Raw genomic sequence first — 14,972 nt, 5'->3', positions numbered from 1 at the left:
TTTTCTTTCTTATATATTTGCTAACCCACTTTATTTGAATAGAAACGCTTCGTTCTATTGGTCACCCAATAGTCCAATATGACTAGAAACTGTGACAAGGGGACTATTAAACATCGAATAGTCCTCTATCGATTTACGAAACCATACATACACATTCGCTGCTGATGATGAGAGATGAATCCTCAAATCGATTCGGATGGCGACATGTTTTTTCCGATAATGTTGCTCGACAAAACATATTGTTTTTTATTCACCCTTCCGTTAAGTCGATCCAAAATTAGTTGGCGAGGTTGACCTTTCGTTTCTGGAAGGATAGTGAAGATGAAAACGAACGTAGCCGCGCAAAAGGTAGCCAGTAGGAAGAAGCAACCGTGCACGTCCAACAGGCTGACGCAGGTCGGAAACAGTTTAGCGACAATGAACGCCATGCTCCACGCGAAGAACATTCCAATGGTAGTGACTAAACTGGATATGTCTTGACTGAGTATGTCGGCAGCTATCACATACGGTCCTGGTCCTAATCCCAATGCATAGGTAATCATAAAAACGGACAAAGCTACGACGGGAATCCAACTGAAACTGGCAACGTCATATTCGAGCGTTTTCAGGTAACAGAAGATTCCGATTACGAAGTGACAAACACCCATTCCCGCGGCAGATGTTAGAAACAACGGTCTTCTACCGATTCTTTCCATGAACGCGGTAGATAAGCAGGAGCCGAATACTTGAATGACCCCGACGATAATCGCTGAGCCGTTCGGAGACAATGAACTTCCAGCGATTCTGAATATAGTTTCCGTATAGCTTATCTGCGAAAAAATGAAAAGGGTTAAATAATCAAAATACGGTACATATTGATTGTAGCCAGTGGCGGCTCGTAGGTAAAATTAGTGGGGGTGCTGCTCCAGAAAATTTTTAGCCTTTGTTTTAAAAAAGCAGCGCTGCGGGAGCGAGAGTGCTCTCTCTACTGCGCAGCGTCGCGCGCAGCTTTCTATGTGCGCATGCGCACGCAGTCACCATGCCGCTGGAACTGTGAAGCGCACAGTTCCATACAAAGATTTTTGTATCTTTTTCATAAACTGGGGGATGGCTACTGACATTAAGCTTAAGCTTAAGAATTATTGTATATTGTACAAGTATAAAGAAAGAATTACAGAAAAAAGGACTCATTATATTAAATGTTATGCAGTTACACAGTGCCTATACGCGAGCCGCCACTGATCGTAGTAATCCTTTTCCTTTTTTACCATCGCGATTATTCCAGCTAATTGTTGACCAGCGAACAGCCCCAGTACGATCAACAGTCCCTTCGTCGTCGCTCGATCTCGAAACAAATCCGACAGTTTGATCGATCTTCCCGTAACGTTTCGCTCTTTTGCTTCCAGTTGCAGACGTACCATCTCCCGCTCTGCTGTCAACTTATCCCCTCCTCTTAGCCAGCTTAGGGATCTGCCAGAAATACGAAATTCGAAACTAAATCGTACGAATTTTATTAAAAGATAATGGTAACGATCGATTAGATAAATTCATTGCTCACCTTGCAGCATCGTCCAGACGATTACGTCGCAACAAGTACACGGGTGACTCCGGTACAAACACGAAGAACAAGATATAAAGTAACGGCCATACGAGCATGCTGATCGTGAATACGCGATAGGAGAGCACCGCGCCGAGTATGTAACCCAATAAAAGACCACCGTTCAAAAGAAATACCAACAGGCTGCCTAGCATACCGCGAATTTCATCGCTACCGATTTCGGACACGTAGAGCGGTATCAAAAACAAAGCCATCCCACCACTCATCCCCGAGAAGAAACGCGCGATAAACAAATGCATGTGAGTACTTGCAAAGATGGTACACAACCAGGTGGAACAAAGGGGCAAACCCATCAGACAACCGGCTACTTTACGTCCGTATCTGTTCGCTATCACACCGACTATCAAGCTGACGAAAGCTGCCGATAGACACATGATCCCTGTCAACCAGGACGCGGCTTCGTCTGTCATCGGTTCGTTACCCACGGGAGGATTGTCGCTTTGTAATTGCGGTATCGACGGTGACATCCAACCGACCATCGTTCCAAACGAAAAAGTCGAAATGTTCGCTAAAAGAAAGAAAAGGAAATAAAAAAAAAGACAAACTAGCTGTAACGATTCGAGTCGTAGCTGATTTTACCAAAGAACTTACCGACCAACGCTACAAATAGCTGTCGAAACCTTCCTGGTACGACACCTTTCTTTCCCTCTGTCATTTTTTATTTCGCACTTTCACCCTTTCTTTTTCCGACTTTCGTCAGCGATTTAACTATTTTCCTTTTTCGTTCTCCCCGATTGTTCTATGACCAAAGATTCGATTCTTCCTTCAATTTATACCAATCATTACCAAACTCGAGCGAATCGAATCTGCCATTCTTATCTTCTGTCACGTTTAGTGTCTCTAGTTTTAAGTACTCAACAAACACCCGCAAAATCGAAAATCACTTTATCAGCCCCATCAAACTTTCTTTCCTCCCCATGTTTCTTACCTTTCTTGTATCGTTGCTCTTTGCGAATCTAAATAGAAATCAATTTCGGTTTCTACCTGAGATTTCATTGTTCTCTTAAATATCGATTTTTTTACTCGTATTGCAATCCTAATACTCCCAATTAAAATCATTTCACTACTGTTACCTCAACGTAATCGAACGTACTTGATGGATTTATCACATAGTCTATTTTACCGACTCTTGGTGTAACGCTAATTTATGACTCTTATGACTTATGCCTTCAAGTTAATTTATACGTTCCTACGTGTTCTAATTTTTAACGTAGATACGCTTATTCCTATTAGTCAGGTGATGATACCACGATACCATTAGTGCATGTTGCAATTCCTGAATAATAAGTAAAATTCGAATAGATACCTAAAACGACTCATTGGATTCTGATTATAGCTTTCAGCCAAACTTTTCCAACTTAATTTTAAATTAACAAAGTCAGAAAACTGAGAAAAAATAAATGGAAAAATTGCATTTGTATTTTGTTAAATACATATGTAACAATAAATGTTCCGAACGTTAACGATATCATTATTATTAGCATGATGTTTGATCAATTTTCTTTTCCCAGAGAAACCTACTGTATGAAGGTATATACACTTATGTGTATATATTATAGATGGGGGATGTAGCGGCAACGTGTATACGTATAACATATGTATGTGTATATGTGCAAACGTATTTCTTGCAATTTCTCGGAGCCACACTACTGTAAACAGGTACATATTTAACCTAGTAAAAATATTCTTCGAATTTAATAAGTATTCGTAATAAAAACAGTGGCATCGTTTGTATAAATGCCATCGGATAATGGAGACGAATTAATATAAATATATCAAAAATAGATTTCGTTATAATCGTTGTTACAAACTAATTCTTTATGTGTCATGGCCATATTATTAGGCTAACAAACGTTGGTAATATTAACTTTGTTTATACAATAATGAAATCTTTTTTAAAATAAGTTCAAGTGCTAAAACATGTGATTCGATGGATTCGGTTTATTTAGAAAGTATCACGTAACGTCCTGCTTGTGTAACGTTCAGGCTATGCATTTACTCGAGCCATCTGATATATATTATGCATTTATGAATTCACAGAATTAATCGAATTTTTTAATTATAACTGTTACATGTATTTAACTTGGTGTACATATTTTCATTTGACAGGTAGTTAATCAGATTCTTTGTTCAACATTATACTTTGCGTGAAACATGGCATGGCACTGCAGTGGTACTACAAATCAAGAGATGGTATCTAAACTAAAAGGTGAAACTTAGTGTACAATACTGTTTTAAATTATGTCCTTTATTTTGTAGCTTATCAAAAATTATATTACAGATGCAGGTATCTTGACAACAGATAGAGCAGAAGCTGCAATGCTTGCTGTCGACAGAGCAAAGTATTGCCACGAACCAGATCCTTATCTTGACCGACCAAGAAACATTGGTTACAATGTTACAATTAGTGCTCCCCACATGGTTGGTATTTAATTGCTATTTATTTTAATTAGATCAATGAATAATTAAAACTATCCATATTGATCCATTACATTTGTATGTTCATTCAGTATTCATTTAGTATTCACAAAGCAGGCAAAATTGTGTGGAAAAATTGTTAGCTTAGTTGATTGAAAACAGTATTAGTAGGTAATAAAGATAATGTATGATTTGCAGCATGCGTATGCTTTGTCTATTTTGTCCGACCAACTGTTTGATGGAGCTAAAGCATTGGATGTTGGTTCTGGATCTGGTTATTTGTCAGCTTGCATGGGATATATGGTGGGTTCACGCGGTCATGTGATCGGTATCGATCACATTCCTGAACTGATAGAAATGGCAACGAAAAATGTACGCGAAGATTGTACGCATTTCCTCAAGGAAGGACGTGTTAAATTCATAGGTAAGAATATAAACTATAAACATGTTGCACTTTTTATTCACGGTTAGTTGGTGTCGGAGAAAAGAAAGAGACATTATTGCAAATCGAAAATTGTAAATCATTTTTTTATTTTTTTTTTACGTATGTACATACAATATTAAAAAAAAAGCTACGTATTCAAAAGTCTGAATATAACATAGATATGTTCAAATAAAAAAAAAGACACTCGTGATCCACCCACGTGGAGTAGGTATGTACCTTGCTACGAAGAATGAAACAGGACTGTATCCACCAACTGCGTGACATTGCTGTGCATTACATAAAAGATAGACCGAAGTCTAACAACAGGTCATTATAAATGCACCTAGTGGGAGATGGCAGATTGGGACGTGCTGCTGACGGCCCTTACAACGCGATACACGTTGGAGCGGCAGCAGATGTTTTACCAGAGCAGGTGAAATAGATTTTATAAATGAATTTTTACATGGTTTAATCACTGAAAAACAAATTGTATCGTCGTGTATTTTAGTTGATAGACCAATTGGCTCCTGGTGGACGACTAATATGTCCAGTTGTTACTATAGAAGGTTTTCGGAGACTTCAAGATCTGCTTCAGGTAGATAAAAATATCGATGGCACGATCTCAAAGAAAAAGCTAATGCAAGTTTCCTACGTTCCTCTTACCGATCCTGCTACTCAACTACTTAACGATACAAAAGATTTAGAAAAGATTTAGATAGCTTTCAGTATTAAAAGAAGTTCATCATTGAAAATTTAACTTAATACATTCTTAATCAGGCGTCAGATAATATCCATAAAATAGAAATTTTCTATTCATACGTGTATTAATAAAATATATTCTCCATGTATGGAGTACCTTTTTGATTTTTGTTTTTATCATTTTATCTGAATTAAAAGTTCTTATAAGTTCAAAGAAAAATTGTTTTCTTTATAAAACAGACAGCAATCGATATAATGTTACATTTAATAATTATTATTAATGATTGTCAGTGACTGATTTTAAAGGAATTTTATGAAATACTTTTTGAATGTTTGGGGTAAAAAATAAGTAATATGGATAAAGAATAAATATGTTCATTCAATTATATTTTTTGGAGTTTCCTTTCAAAAAATAATTATGTGAATAACCACTTATTAAATTAAATTTTAAAATCGAATGTTCGTGCTATCTATCAGGAGCAACAGAAATTATAAATGATTAAATTAATTTATTGCGTGAGATTAAATAATTATCTGTATAAAACAAGTATAATATTATAATTAAACATGTTTATTTATTTGGCATGCAATACATGTGATTTTCTTACAAAGTCAAGAATAAAGTAACATTTTACTTGATATGTTATCAAAAAACGTAAATAAATCGAATAAAATTAACGAATAATTACTAATCAATTATGGTTGATCTCCGTATTTGTAATATAAAATTGGCCACTTTGAAATTGTCGCTAAAATAAGTACGCGGTGTGTGTATAGATACATATAATATATATATATGTATACCGCAGTTCACCAGAGTCCATAACTTGCCATAACTCGCGAAAAGACCTATTTTCGTTCTTTGCGCATCTCCAGTACGCATCTTCACCCTGATTGGCGATACTCCCAAACGATGTGGAAAGCGATTAGCAGAGAGCTCGCTGCGTTCCCCCACCATCTTCCAACCTGCGCAGTGGGAATCGCAGTTATGGACTCTGGTGAACTACGGTATCATGCGGTATACGTATGTATATGTTGAATAGAGCCTAACCTACGAAAGGAGAAAATCAATTCTTTCGTGAGGCGTGTCAACGTTGCGACCTGAAACGTAATTTTGCAATTTGAACGATAAAAATCTTGGTATTTCGGGCGAGAGAAATTATTAAATTCGGAGGTAAGGAACGACATTGACTTACGAAATACCAACTAAACATTTTCGCGATAGTTGAACGAAAATAGCTTGAAAATGATAGTCGAGAGTGTTCGCGATGGACAAAAAATAGCCGATGACCGGGGATGTGTTCGAAACGTCGTTCAACAGAATTTCTACGCAATGTATCGGACGAAAGTTTGTAATCCAGATTAGAGATGCTGTGATCGTATATGAAGAAGAAACAGGTAATTAAGTTTAAGTTATTATTCCGTCGATTTCTGATTTTTTTTTCTCTCTTATAAGTGCTTAAAATATGCAGGTGAAATTTTCGATGTTACTTATGATTTCATTGTTTACTTTTCCATTCTTCATCAACCAAATTCGCTTAAAAGAATGCGTTTTCGTTATGTGTTTAATAGATATCTATGTAAATTCACAAAAGAAGCGCAATTTCGTAATGAAGTGATGAAGAAAAGCAACGACAACCATAATCCATCGCACACTAATATGTATGTACTTCTGTATAATTCGGTTGAGTAGACAGCTACGTAGTAGCTCATACGCAAACTCACGCATGCTATATTTATCGTTCACTATCATGCTTCCCAAATTACGTCTGACCCGAATTACTAATGTCTGACATTATTAATCTTAATTCATGCCATTTTTATTAAAACTCACGACAAAGTTTACCAAACACGTGTACAGGTACACAAATGTAATGCTCCAATTGAAATTCGCGCTCTTACGTATTGCTAGGAACTTTGAAAACAACCCGCAAAATTTTCAAACTGCTGCCCCTCGTCTTTTATTTTTGCGCGTAAAAATTAAATAAAATACACGGCACAGTTGCGTGGGTTAAATTTACGCTTTAGATATGATGCATGATAAATATGATAAAATATACCGACTGTCTTGTTTTCGTTATTATGACCCGAAAATGTTGTTCTAATGAGACGCGCGTGATAACAGTTTATTACTTTGCTCGACAATCGACATTACAATCTTTTCGATTAATATACACGAAATAATATCGTTCCTTGACATGTTCTTTTTTCGTGGTTAGGCTAACCCCTTTTATCGACAAGGGTTAAACGATGGTCAGTCGATGGAAAATTACCCACTTCGCTACAAGCATAAAATATGTATGCTTGTAACCCACTACATAAAAAATCGATAAAAGAGCAACAGTATATTTCAATAATAAATAAATATTTATTTCAATAATAAATTAAAGAAGATCTTTAATGTCGTTTCTCAGTTTGATAAATTTATTAAACGATAAAGTAATAACGTCTCGCATTTATAATTAGTGGACATTCGTTTAATCATTTTCTTGGCGAGAGTTTGCTGACGCTCTTGACGGGTAAAAATTAAAAAGAAAATTATCATTACTGATTGTGATAGTCGTTAAGTTAGAAATAAAACGCAGTCGCTAAAAATTCTTCTCACGTACAACTGAGTACTTGTCGAGGAACCGAATGGTGAAAGGTATAACCGGTTTTTTAGCAGATGGCGGATTACATAAAGAAACAAAAACAAAAAAATAAAGAAAAGAGAAGAAAAATCAAAGAGGAACGTGATTTGTTGTGCGACCTTCGACCAGTTTCGTTTCAGCTAGTAAATGTAAAAGCCAGTCATTCATTTTTTAGGTCGCGCGATTCATCATAATTTATAACAACAACGCGATACGAATGTATTATGTACCTATAAGTAATCGGCGAATTTCAAAAGTAAACGAAACATGTATCCCTATATAATCCATCGATAGATGCATACATGTAGTTAGATCGATATCGTATCACGTACTATCGCAAATCGATTCAATCGATTCAGAGAACGTATCGATTGGATGCGCTTATGTAGTTCATAAGAAAATACCGAACCGTCACCTCAAATCAATTAAGTACGTATGTGTAATTTTACTGTTATTAATAATGATTGTAATCTGATAGAAAGCGGGTGGGATGGTGGGTAGGGGGAAGGAGAAGTAGGAGAAAAAGGAATAGAAGTACTTAGAGAGTTGTGTGGCGTCGCGACCTTCCAGCAGAAATACGTTTCCGTGAAAAAGAGAAATAAGTAAGTAAGTAAGTAAGTAAGTAAGTAAGTAAGTAATATTTCTACGATGGCAAACTCGACCGCTTACGAGTACGAGAGCGCGAGCGCGAACGCGTGCATGCGGTTCAGTACGATATCGGCCGTCCTCGTGCCAGCAGCTGACTGTGTAACGCGCTCCCAACACCGCGTGGAAACGCGTCCGTTGCCGGGACTTGGCAATTCTCTCTACGATCATCTAATACCAGCTTTGGTTCTTTTTAACCTCGAGGTAAATACTCTCATTTTTTAAACTTAGCGAAACCCGATTCCCTAGATACACGCTCCTTTTCTCGAGCTTTCTAAGGACGGATTAAATTGTCCCTCGAGTTCAGGATGCGTGTACGAACGAAGCGATTTCGCGATATCGATAGTACAGCGACAGATCATGCGGAAATGTAAGGTAATTACATCAGTTGTCGCAATTATCATAGCGCTACAGTTTCCTGCTTATTGATTACGCGATTTTTTCTCGCAATTTAATGATAAATTCAAACGGTGATCTGTTTCAAAAACACCGGTGAATACATAATCAGTATTACCGCGTCTAGTCCAATAGAATTCGTACAGTAGGCACCTCGTAATTGTTATCTGTTGTGAAGTTGCCCGCAAGCTGCTCGATCTTTTCGAACGTTCGATCGAAATCGAAACAATCGACTATTCGGTCGGATATTTCGACCAACTTTCAACCGAATAAATTCTAAGGTAGAGCAATAAAAAGGCGTGATTGTTCCATCGAAATGTATAAAAGTAGGTTATTCGTAGGGTAGCGTACAGTTTTCCTCGAATTACGTTCGATCGATTTCAATCGTTTCACTTGAAATTATTAAACAGTTACACGGAAAGCGATCAATTGGATCGAAAAAGTATCTCCGTGACAAAGCTCGTTGAACAGTTATTTTTTTTTACATAAATGCGCATTCGCTTTAATTGTTTTTAAAATCTTTCGTATCGATTACAAAGACAATTACTTTATTATCGCGATGTCCCATTTGTTTACGGTCGCATTGATTGCGTGCTGATCCATTGATCGCTTTGCGAATAATGGACGCGTTGATCGAAAGTTATAATGCGAGTAACCATTAAAAGAGACCGAAGAATAATGTTTAACACTAGATTGCTGGATCGAGTTTTAACTCATTTACGATTTTTTTAAAAACATATGTTGGTTTTTAATTAAATTATGAAATGTTTCCCTCCCCACTCCTTAGTTCCAAACATCCATATGTGCTATACCTATTTTGACGGATCTATTTGTCCGACAATCTAGTGTTAAAAACGGTCCTTGTTATGATTCTTCGAGCAAGAGTTCCGAGTTCAACCTTGCAATCACGATCCGCCGCTATCCTATCCGGTATACGATATCCGTTGCACATATGCAGCAAATTTCGCACTTCTTTCCTTGTATTTCAATCGCGGTACCTTGTCTATTTCCGTCCGCGAGAAACCAACTTCCTATTATCGTATCGGGTTTCTATCACTTTCTGCTTTGCATCATAGTAGTACGGAAACGCTTCGATTTTAAATACGCATTCGTGATTGAAGTATGGTACGTGACGCGCGCTTGATCGACGCCACATGGCGCGGCGCATCGAATCGAGGTACTTAGAGTGTAAAATGCGTCGCATCATCGGTCGAATCGATTTATTTAAGCAATCATTCGCACGCCGTTCCCACGAGCTTTTAACGAGATCTTCGAGCAATTGAATCGATTAACCTTTTTGCTACGGCGGACTTGCTCGCGAATGCGCTGTCCCGGTACGGAGCAATCCTAACGCAGACGCGCTTAAAAAATAATAATTTCATAATATAAAATAAAATAGAAATTAAATAGAAGAAATCGGGAACTATAGAAATAACAATTCTACCAAAGTTAAAAATGAATGCGAAATTCACTATCTAGTGGAACGGGTGACTAAAGTCACCCTTTTGCCCCGAACGTTATTTCCGACCTTTTCGCGATCGTCGTATAGATAATCAATCAACGATAGGTAATCTACTATCACTATTCGTTTATCGAGAAATCGATCGATACGATAAAAGATCCTTGTAATTGTGCACTGTGTTGCAACAATTTATGATCTATCTATCTGTATCAGACTCAACAGTTTTATAAACTCTCTCCATTATCATTATACATTCGTTCAAAAATGATCTCATCGTCTTAAAAGATAACGAGCGATAACATTCATTCTTACTTTGGAAAGTTCAAACCTCGAGACGATCATAATTGATCTACGTTCCTACGATACTCTTCAAGTACCAATTTGTTGTACATCACGTAAGTGTAAAATGAATTGCATGATTTTACGAAACAAGCCTTTCGCGTAATGACTCGTACGAAATTAAGCGCTTGTGCATCTCATCGTATTCTTGCTTCGTCATGCTCGTCTTCGTTTTGACCTCTAAACACGAACGATTTCGCTGATTGAGTGAAACGTTAGAATTTTATCGATTGCGATACAATTCATTGTTTAATTACAATTCCGATGAATCACGATACGCTCTCTCCGCAAACTTAAATACGCACGTGCGTATGTGTGTTTGCGTGTTGCATGAATCCACGCAAGACAGAGAGAGAGAAAGAGAAATAGGGTGAGCGAAAGGGAAAGAGAGAATAAAAGAAGGAACGTATTGTAATATCTGATAAAAACATTCGTGCACACAACGAGGCATTATTGTCGCTTTACGTAATTCAAAGAGTAGGGAAACTATTCGTTATTATTTCTCGTGGAAAAAACGCGCGCTTCCGATTACCTTCGACGAAAGAAACAGATTTTTCGCATCTTTTCGATACTATAACGATTCCCTTTTTTCCATAAATCGGTTTGATCGAATATTTTTAATCGTTTGTTGCAGTCTTTGGAATCGTTGAGCGGTCGAACGAACATCCGAGAATAACGTGTATCGGAGGAACGATGCAAAATTGTTACGACGACGACGATAATAACGTCGTCTATAAGGATGTGGTCATTATAGGTATGGTCGACTTTAATGCTAGTAAAACGTCCATATGTATTTCGCACGTGCACGTATTCAGCTAGCATGCACTTTAAACTCACTTTCGACAAAAGAGAAAAAAAAAAAAGAATGTTTATAAAACGATTAACCGGCTAGACTAGAATCGGAGCTGAGATAAACATCCTCATCTAAAATTGCATCGGAGGACCTTATACTTTTTTTCGCGTTCCTATAGCTTGTAAAACGATGAAATAGTTGTGCGTGTGTGTGTCTGTCTGTCTGTCTGTCTGTTGGTCGAGAAGAAGAGCGCTTGTGAGAAAGAGAGAATGAGGAGCTGCTATTTCAGCATCATTGGCAAGGAATGTTTCGCACAGGAAACGGGCCGAGTGGAATATGCCTTTCTTACATGCTCGCTGGAAACTGGCCGTATTATACGGGCGAGCCGCACCCCGGGGACGAGATGTTGACCGCGAGGTTACACTTCAGCACCCGAACCGGCAACGAGGAATGTTACAACGATAACGATAACAATGATCTAGAGGAGGAACGAGATGAAATTCGCGATCGTTGGGGACAAGAGAACGCCGGTAGATCGGCAAAGGGTCAGCAGGGAAGAGGATTGGCCCGCAGTACCCGTTGCAAACTGGAATGCTTGTCCTCCGGTCTCGAGGGTAGAGCCGGTGGTCGACCTTTGGCCCTTCTGATGGATCAACTTCAGCATCCCTGCGTGGACGCGGGTCTCGACGTGCCCTCTCTTCTCACTTGGAAATCGGTCGAACAACATCCCGAGCACAAAATGATTGACCACGTGGTACTGGGCAAAGACGAACCTGGTGGTTCGTGGCAGGTAACGAAAAATATCGATTACGATCTATCGACGAGCGCTCTCGCTCGGTATATTTATCGTTATTACCGCGATAATCGGGATTCTTCCATACCAGTAACTTTCATCGGCACGTTTATCTTTAAAATTCATAACTCGAATTGATTGTGTCAGTCGATGGATCCAAACGTGTTGACCATCAGCTTGAACCGATGGATGTCGTTGCCCGATTTAGACGTAAGGCAATGGGAGATGTTGATCGAGTCAGAGCAGTTTCGGCAAGCCAACTCCACCGTTCAAGAGAGGTCGAACGCGTGTAAAACTGCTAGCAGAATTTCCGTTGGCACCGTGGCTACCTACTATAAAGATTATGTGCGTAGAAAAGGGTTGGAGCGATACTTTCGCTGGTTGGTATATTCCTCCTCCTTAAATTCTAAAGGAATTCTAAAGGAATTTTTCGGCTTTCCCATGTTATTTCATTAACTTTGTCAATTGACTTCGTTTTTTAGCGGGACCGTCGTTACCTCGGTGAGACCAGCTTCCAACGAAGACGCAAACTGCTCTTACGGATGGATAGTGAAGGGTTTCGACAAGAAGACTGGAAAATCGTTCCATTATCGATGCAAAAGAGCCGTTCTTGCCACTGGTACGACTGATTTATCGAATCACCTAGGAATACCCGGTGAAAATTCACGACCGGACTGGGTAACGCACGATCTCAACCACTTGGAATCGAGGCTGGATCGTTTGGTCGAACAGCATCACGGTACGTACCAACTCTTTCTTTCTGAATTAATTGTTTCAGCTTCAGGAAGACGAGTCCAAATTCGAATCTAAATCGGTATTGATCGACCACTTAGGAATCGTTAAATTTCAGGAGAAAAACTAGAAGATAGAGTGGATCCGGTGTTGATAATCGGTTCTGGATTAACCGCGGCGGACGCGATCATGGCCGCGCGTTTTCGCGGCATACCTGTATTGCACGCGTTCCGAGACGCGTCCAACGAATGGAATAAATCGGATTCTAAGAAAATACACACCGCCTATGGCAGATTACAGGGACTTCCTAGTTCCATGTATCCGGAATATCATAAAGTATATGAAATGATGGCCGACGGAGGTAGCAATTATCCTCTGTACAAAGCGCTACCGGGATACACGTTGGTCGATTTTGCCTCACACGGAAACGATGTTATCGATGTATCCGAATCCGACAATCGAACGGTTACTCTTACCGCTCCGGATCAACGATCGTACGCGTTTCGCGTCTCGATTGTGGCTATACTAATCGGTAAGTATGTTCGAGTAGTACGATTTGCTCTAATTTTATCTACGAGCCGCCACTTCTGAACGTTACCGTGCGAAACGAGTAACATGGTTTTCTCGTCGATTCTAAAGCGAAACGTTTACTCGCAGGATACAAGCCTGACCTGTCTTACCTGGAAAACAACGGTATCGGACTTGGAAGGTTTCCTGACAAACCTATAGACAGTAAAACGAATCCGATCGAAGTCGACAACTTTACGTACGAAGTGATCAAGGCACCTAAAACCGGTCTTTATGCTCTAGGTCCTTTGGTTGGTGACAACTTTGTACGTTACATACTCGGTGGAGCGTTTGGGATTTTAACTCACATCTTAAACACGTCTACCATCTGATAATCAGATCAGTTTTCCAACTTTGCCTTCTGACTCCCTTCTTTGTTACTTTCTGTTGTATAATAATAGTCGTCGATGGTTAATCGTATCGCGTTGTTAACAATAACAGTTCGCGTTTGTTGTAAGTACTTATTTAAATAAGTAAATACTGGGAGTTACATTTCGTTTTTTACACTCTTCGAATCTGATTCGTTACTTGTTTTTTTCTTTTTTCTCTTTTCATTCGCAGAAACAACGAAAGCGCTTTTATATATAAATTTTTCTATTAGATATCGCTTGTTTCTCCAAATTTCAATGAAGTTTCAACTGCTCGATTTTATCGAGTTTATGGAAACACGTACAAACATTTTTTACAAGCATGTAAAAAACCTGTATAAATGACCTCGTAAGTATAACGATACTTGTTTCGGTGTTATTGATCCAACAAAATAGATTAAACAACACACGGGCGGTATGATACAATAAAATTCGTAGGGTTTTGATACCAGCATTTATTGCATTCCATTTATTAGAATAAACATTGTTACAGTACCCTGTTGCATTTTATATTTTATCTCGAACATTCAATTCTTCTTTACGAAGAAGTTTTTCTTTTTTGTAAATTTTACGAGTTCGATAAACGTGTGTTTAACGCTTTTAAATATTCACTGGTCTTGAATTTTTCTTTTCTACAGCCCTTTTATTAACAAACAATTTGTACAATTTGTAATGTAGGATTTTTATGACACTCGATAAATATTAACAAAATGTATGTATTTATGTATACATACAAGTAGACAGACGAGGAAGTTATTTAAAGTAATCCCGGTACCGTTTTTTTAAGATCAATCTACATATATACACGTTAGGCAATTGTGATTGAATTATATAGGTATAGAATAGATATATCGCTCAATCTGTGATAAAAGGTGCAATGTTCGAGGAAAAGTTATCTTGTACTTTTAAGCATAGAATATGAAATTATAACACAGTAAACTAAAATATTATTTATCTTGATATTTGTCAAGAAATTTTTAACACATTTCTCTGAAATATTTATGTTAATGCTGTGTAAAATTATAACGTTTATAACATGCATTTGATAAAACCATGTCCGGTTATTAAAGAAAAAGTATTGGTAAAAAGATGTGTAAAAGTATTAAATT

General features: G+C 38.1%; 3 protein-coding genes across 11 annotated transcripts; 2 read left to right on the top strand and 1 right to left on the bottom strand.

Moving 5' to 3' along the window:
• Positions 1-14: 14 nt before the first annotated feature.
• On the bottom strand, positions 15-2,356 carry LOC114872676 (facilitated trehalose transporter Tret1-like). Its single transcript, XM_029180130.2, has 4 exons — positions 2,189-2,356; positions 1,538-2,105; positions 1,248-1,449; positions 15-809 (listed from the first exon to the last, which is right to left on the bottom strand). Exons 1-4 carry the CDS (start codon positions 2,250-2,252, stop codon positions 183-185), a joined length of 1,461 nt encoding a protein of 486 aa, XP_029035963.1. The 5' UTR covers positions 2,253-2,356; the 3' UTR covers positions 15-182.
• Positions 2,357-2,995: 639 nt separating this feature from the next.
• Positions 2,996-5,526, top strand: LOC114872682 (protein-L-isoaspartate(D-aspartate) O-methyltransferase-like). 3 transcript variants are annotated; one of them, XM_029180143.2, is made up of 7 exons: positions 2,996-3,034; positions 3,109-3,256; positions 3,707-3,806; positions 3,879-4,018; positions 4,214-4,439; positions 4,787-4,872; positions 4,948-5,526. In XM_029180143.2, the coding sequence occupies exons 3-7, from the start codon at positions 3,752-3,754 to the stop codon at positions 5,152-5,154; spliced, it is 714 nt and encodes a 237-aa protein (XP_029035976.1). In that variant the 5' UTR covers positions 2,996-3,034; positions 3,109-3,256; positions 3,707-3,751; the 3' UTR covers positions 5,155-5,526. The 3 variants fall into 3 exon arrangements, with proteins under 3 accessions (XP_029035976.1, XP_029035979.1, XP_029035978.1); XM_029180146.2 differs by lacking the exons at positions 2,996-3,034; positions 3,109-3,256 and adding an exon at positions 3,292-3,450; XM_029180145.2 differs by lacking the exons at positions 2,996-3,034; positions 3,109-3,256 and adding an exon at positions 3,292-3,454.
• A 628-nt stretch (positions 5,527-6,154) lies between these two features.
• Positions 6,155-14,953, top strand: LOC114872641 (oxidative stress-induced growth inhibitor 1-like). 7 transcript variants are annotated; one of them, XM_029180043.2, is made up of 8 exons: positions 6,447-6,536; positions 6,711-6,800; positions 11,245-11,364; positions 11,721-12,193; positions 12,344-12,576; positions 12,679-12,935; positions 13,047-13,460; positions 13,586-14,953. In XM_029180043.2, the coding sequence occupies exons 3-8, from the start codon at positions 11,304-11,306 to the stop codon at positions 13,825-13,827; spliced, it is 1,680 nt and encodes a 559-aa protein (XP_029035876.2). In that variant the 5' UTR covers positions 6,447-6,536; positions 6,711-6,800; positions 11,245-11,303; the 3' UTR covers positions 13,828-14,953. The 7 variants fall into 7 exon arrangements, with proteins under 7 accessions (XP_029035873.2, XP_029035876.2, XP_029035875.2 ...); XM_029180040.2 differs by lacking the exon at positions 6,711-6,800 and having other exon boundaries at positions 6,155-6,536; XM_029180042.2 differs by lacking the exons at positions 6,447-6,536; positions 6,711-6,800 and adding an exon at positions 8,282-8,370.
• Positions 14,954-14,972: the final 19 nt, after the last annotated feature.

The sequence above is a fragment of the Osmia bicornis genome, chromosome 3 (genome assembly GCF_907164935.1).
Source record: "Osmia bicornis bicornis chromosome 3, iOsmBic2.1, whole genome shotgun sequence".
NCBI classification, from domain to species: domain Eukaryota; kingdom Metazoa; phylum Arthropoda; class Insecta; order Hymenoptera; family Megachilidae; genus Osmia; species Osmia bicornis.
This window is presented reverse-complemented; position numbering and strand designations above follow the sequence as displayed.

What these genes read in the sequence shown, in the direction of transcription:
- LOC114872641 (XM_029180040.2), top strand. Translation starts at nt 6,425, where the DNA reads ATGACCGGGGATGTGTTCGAAACGTCGTTCAACAGAATTTCTACGCAA. An exon ending in AACCTGGTGGTTCGTGGCAG is followed by an intron (nt 12,194 to 12,343) that starts GTAACGAAAAAT and finishes TGATTGTGTCAG; the next exon opens with TCGATGGATCCAAACGTGTT. An exon ending in GATTGTGGCTATACTAATCG is followed by an intron (nt 13,461 to 13,585) that starts GTAAGTATGTTC and finishes GTTTACTCGCAG; the next exon opens with GATACAAGCCTGACCTGTCT.
- LOC114872682 (XM_029180143.2), top strand. Translation starts at nt 3,752, where the DNA reads ATGGCATGGCACTGCAGTGGTACTACAAATCAAGAGATGGTATCTAAA. An exon ending in CAATTAGTGCTCCCCACATG is followed by an intron (nt 4,019 to 4,213) that starts GTTGGTATTTAA and finishes TATGATTTGCAG; the next exon opens with CATGCGTATGCTTTGTCTAT. An exon ending in AGGACGTGTTAAATTCATAG is followed by an intron (nt 4,440 to 4,786) that starts GTAAGAATATAA and finishes AAATGCACCTAG; the next exon opens with TGGGAGATGGCAGATTGGGA.
- LOC114872676 (XM_029180130.2), bottom strand. Translation starts at nt 2,252, where the DNA reads ATGACAGAGGGAAAGAAAGGTGTCGTACCAGGAAGGTTTCGACAGCTA. An exon ending in CGTCTGGACGATGCTGCAAG is followed by an intron (nt 1,450 to 1,537) that starts GTGAGCAATGAA and finishes TATTTCTGGCAG; the next exon opens with ATCCCTAAGCTGGCTAAGAG. An exon ending in TAGCTGGAATAATCGCGATG is followed by an intron (nt 810 to 1,247) that starts GTAAAAAAGGAA and finishes ATTTTTTCGCAG; the next exon opens with ATAAGCTATACGGAAACTAT.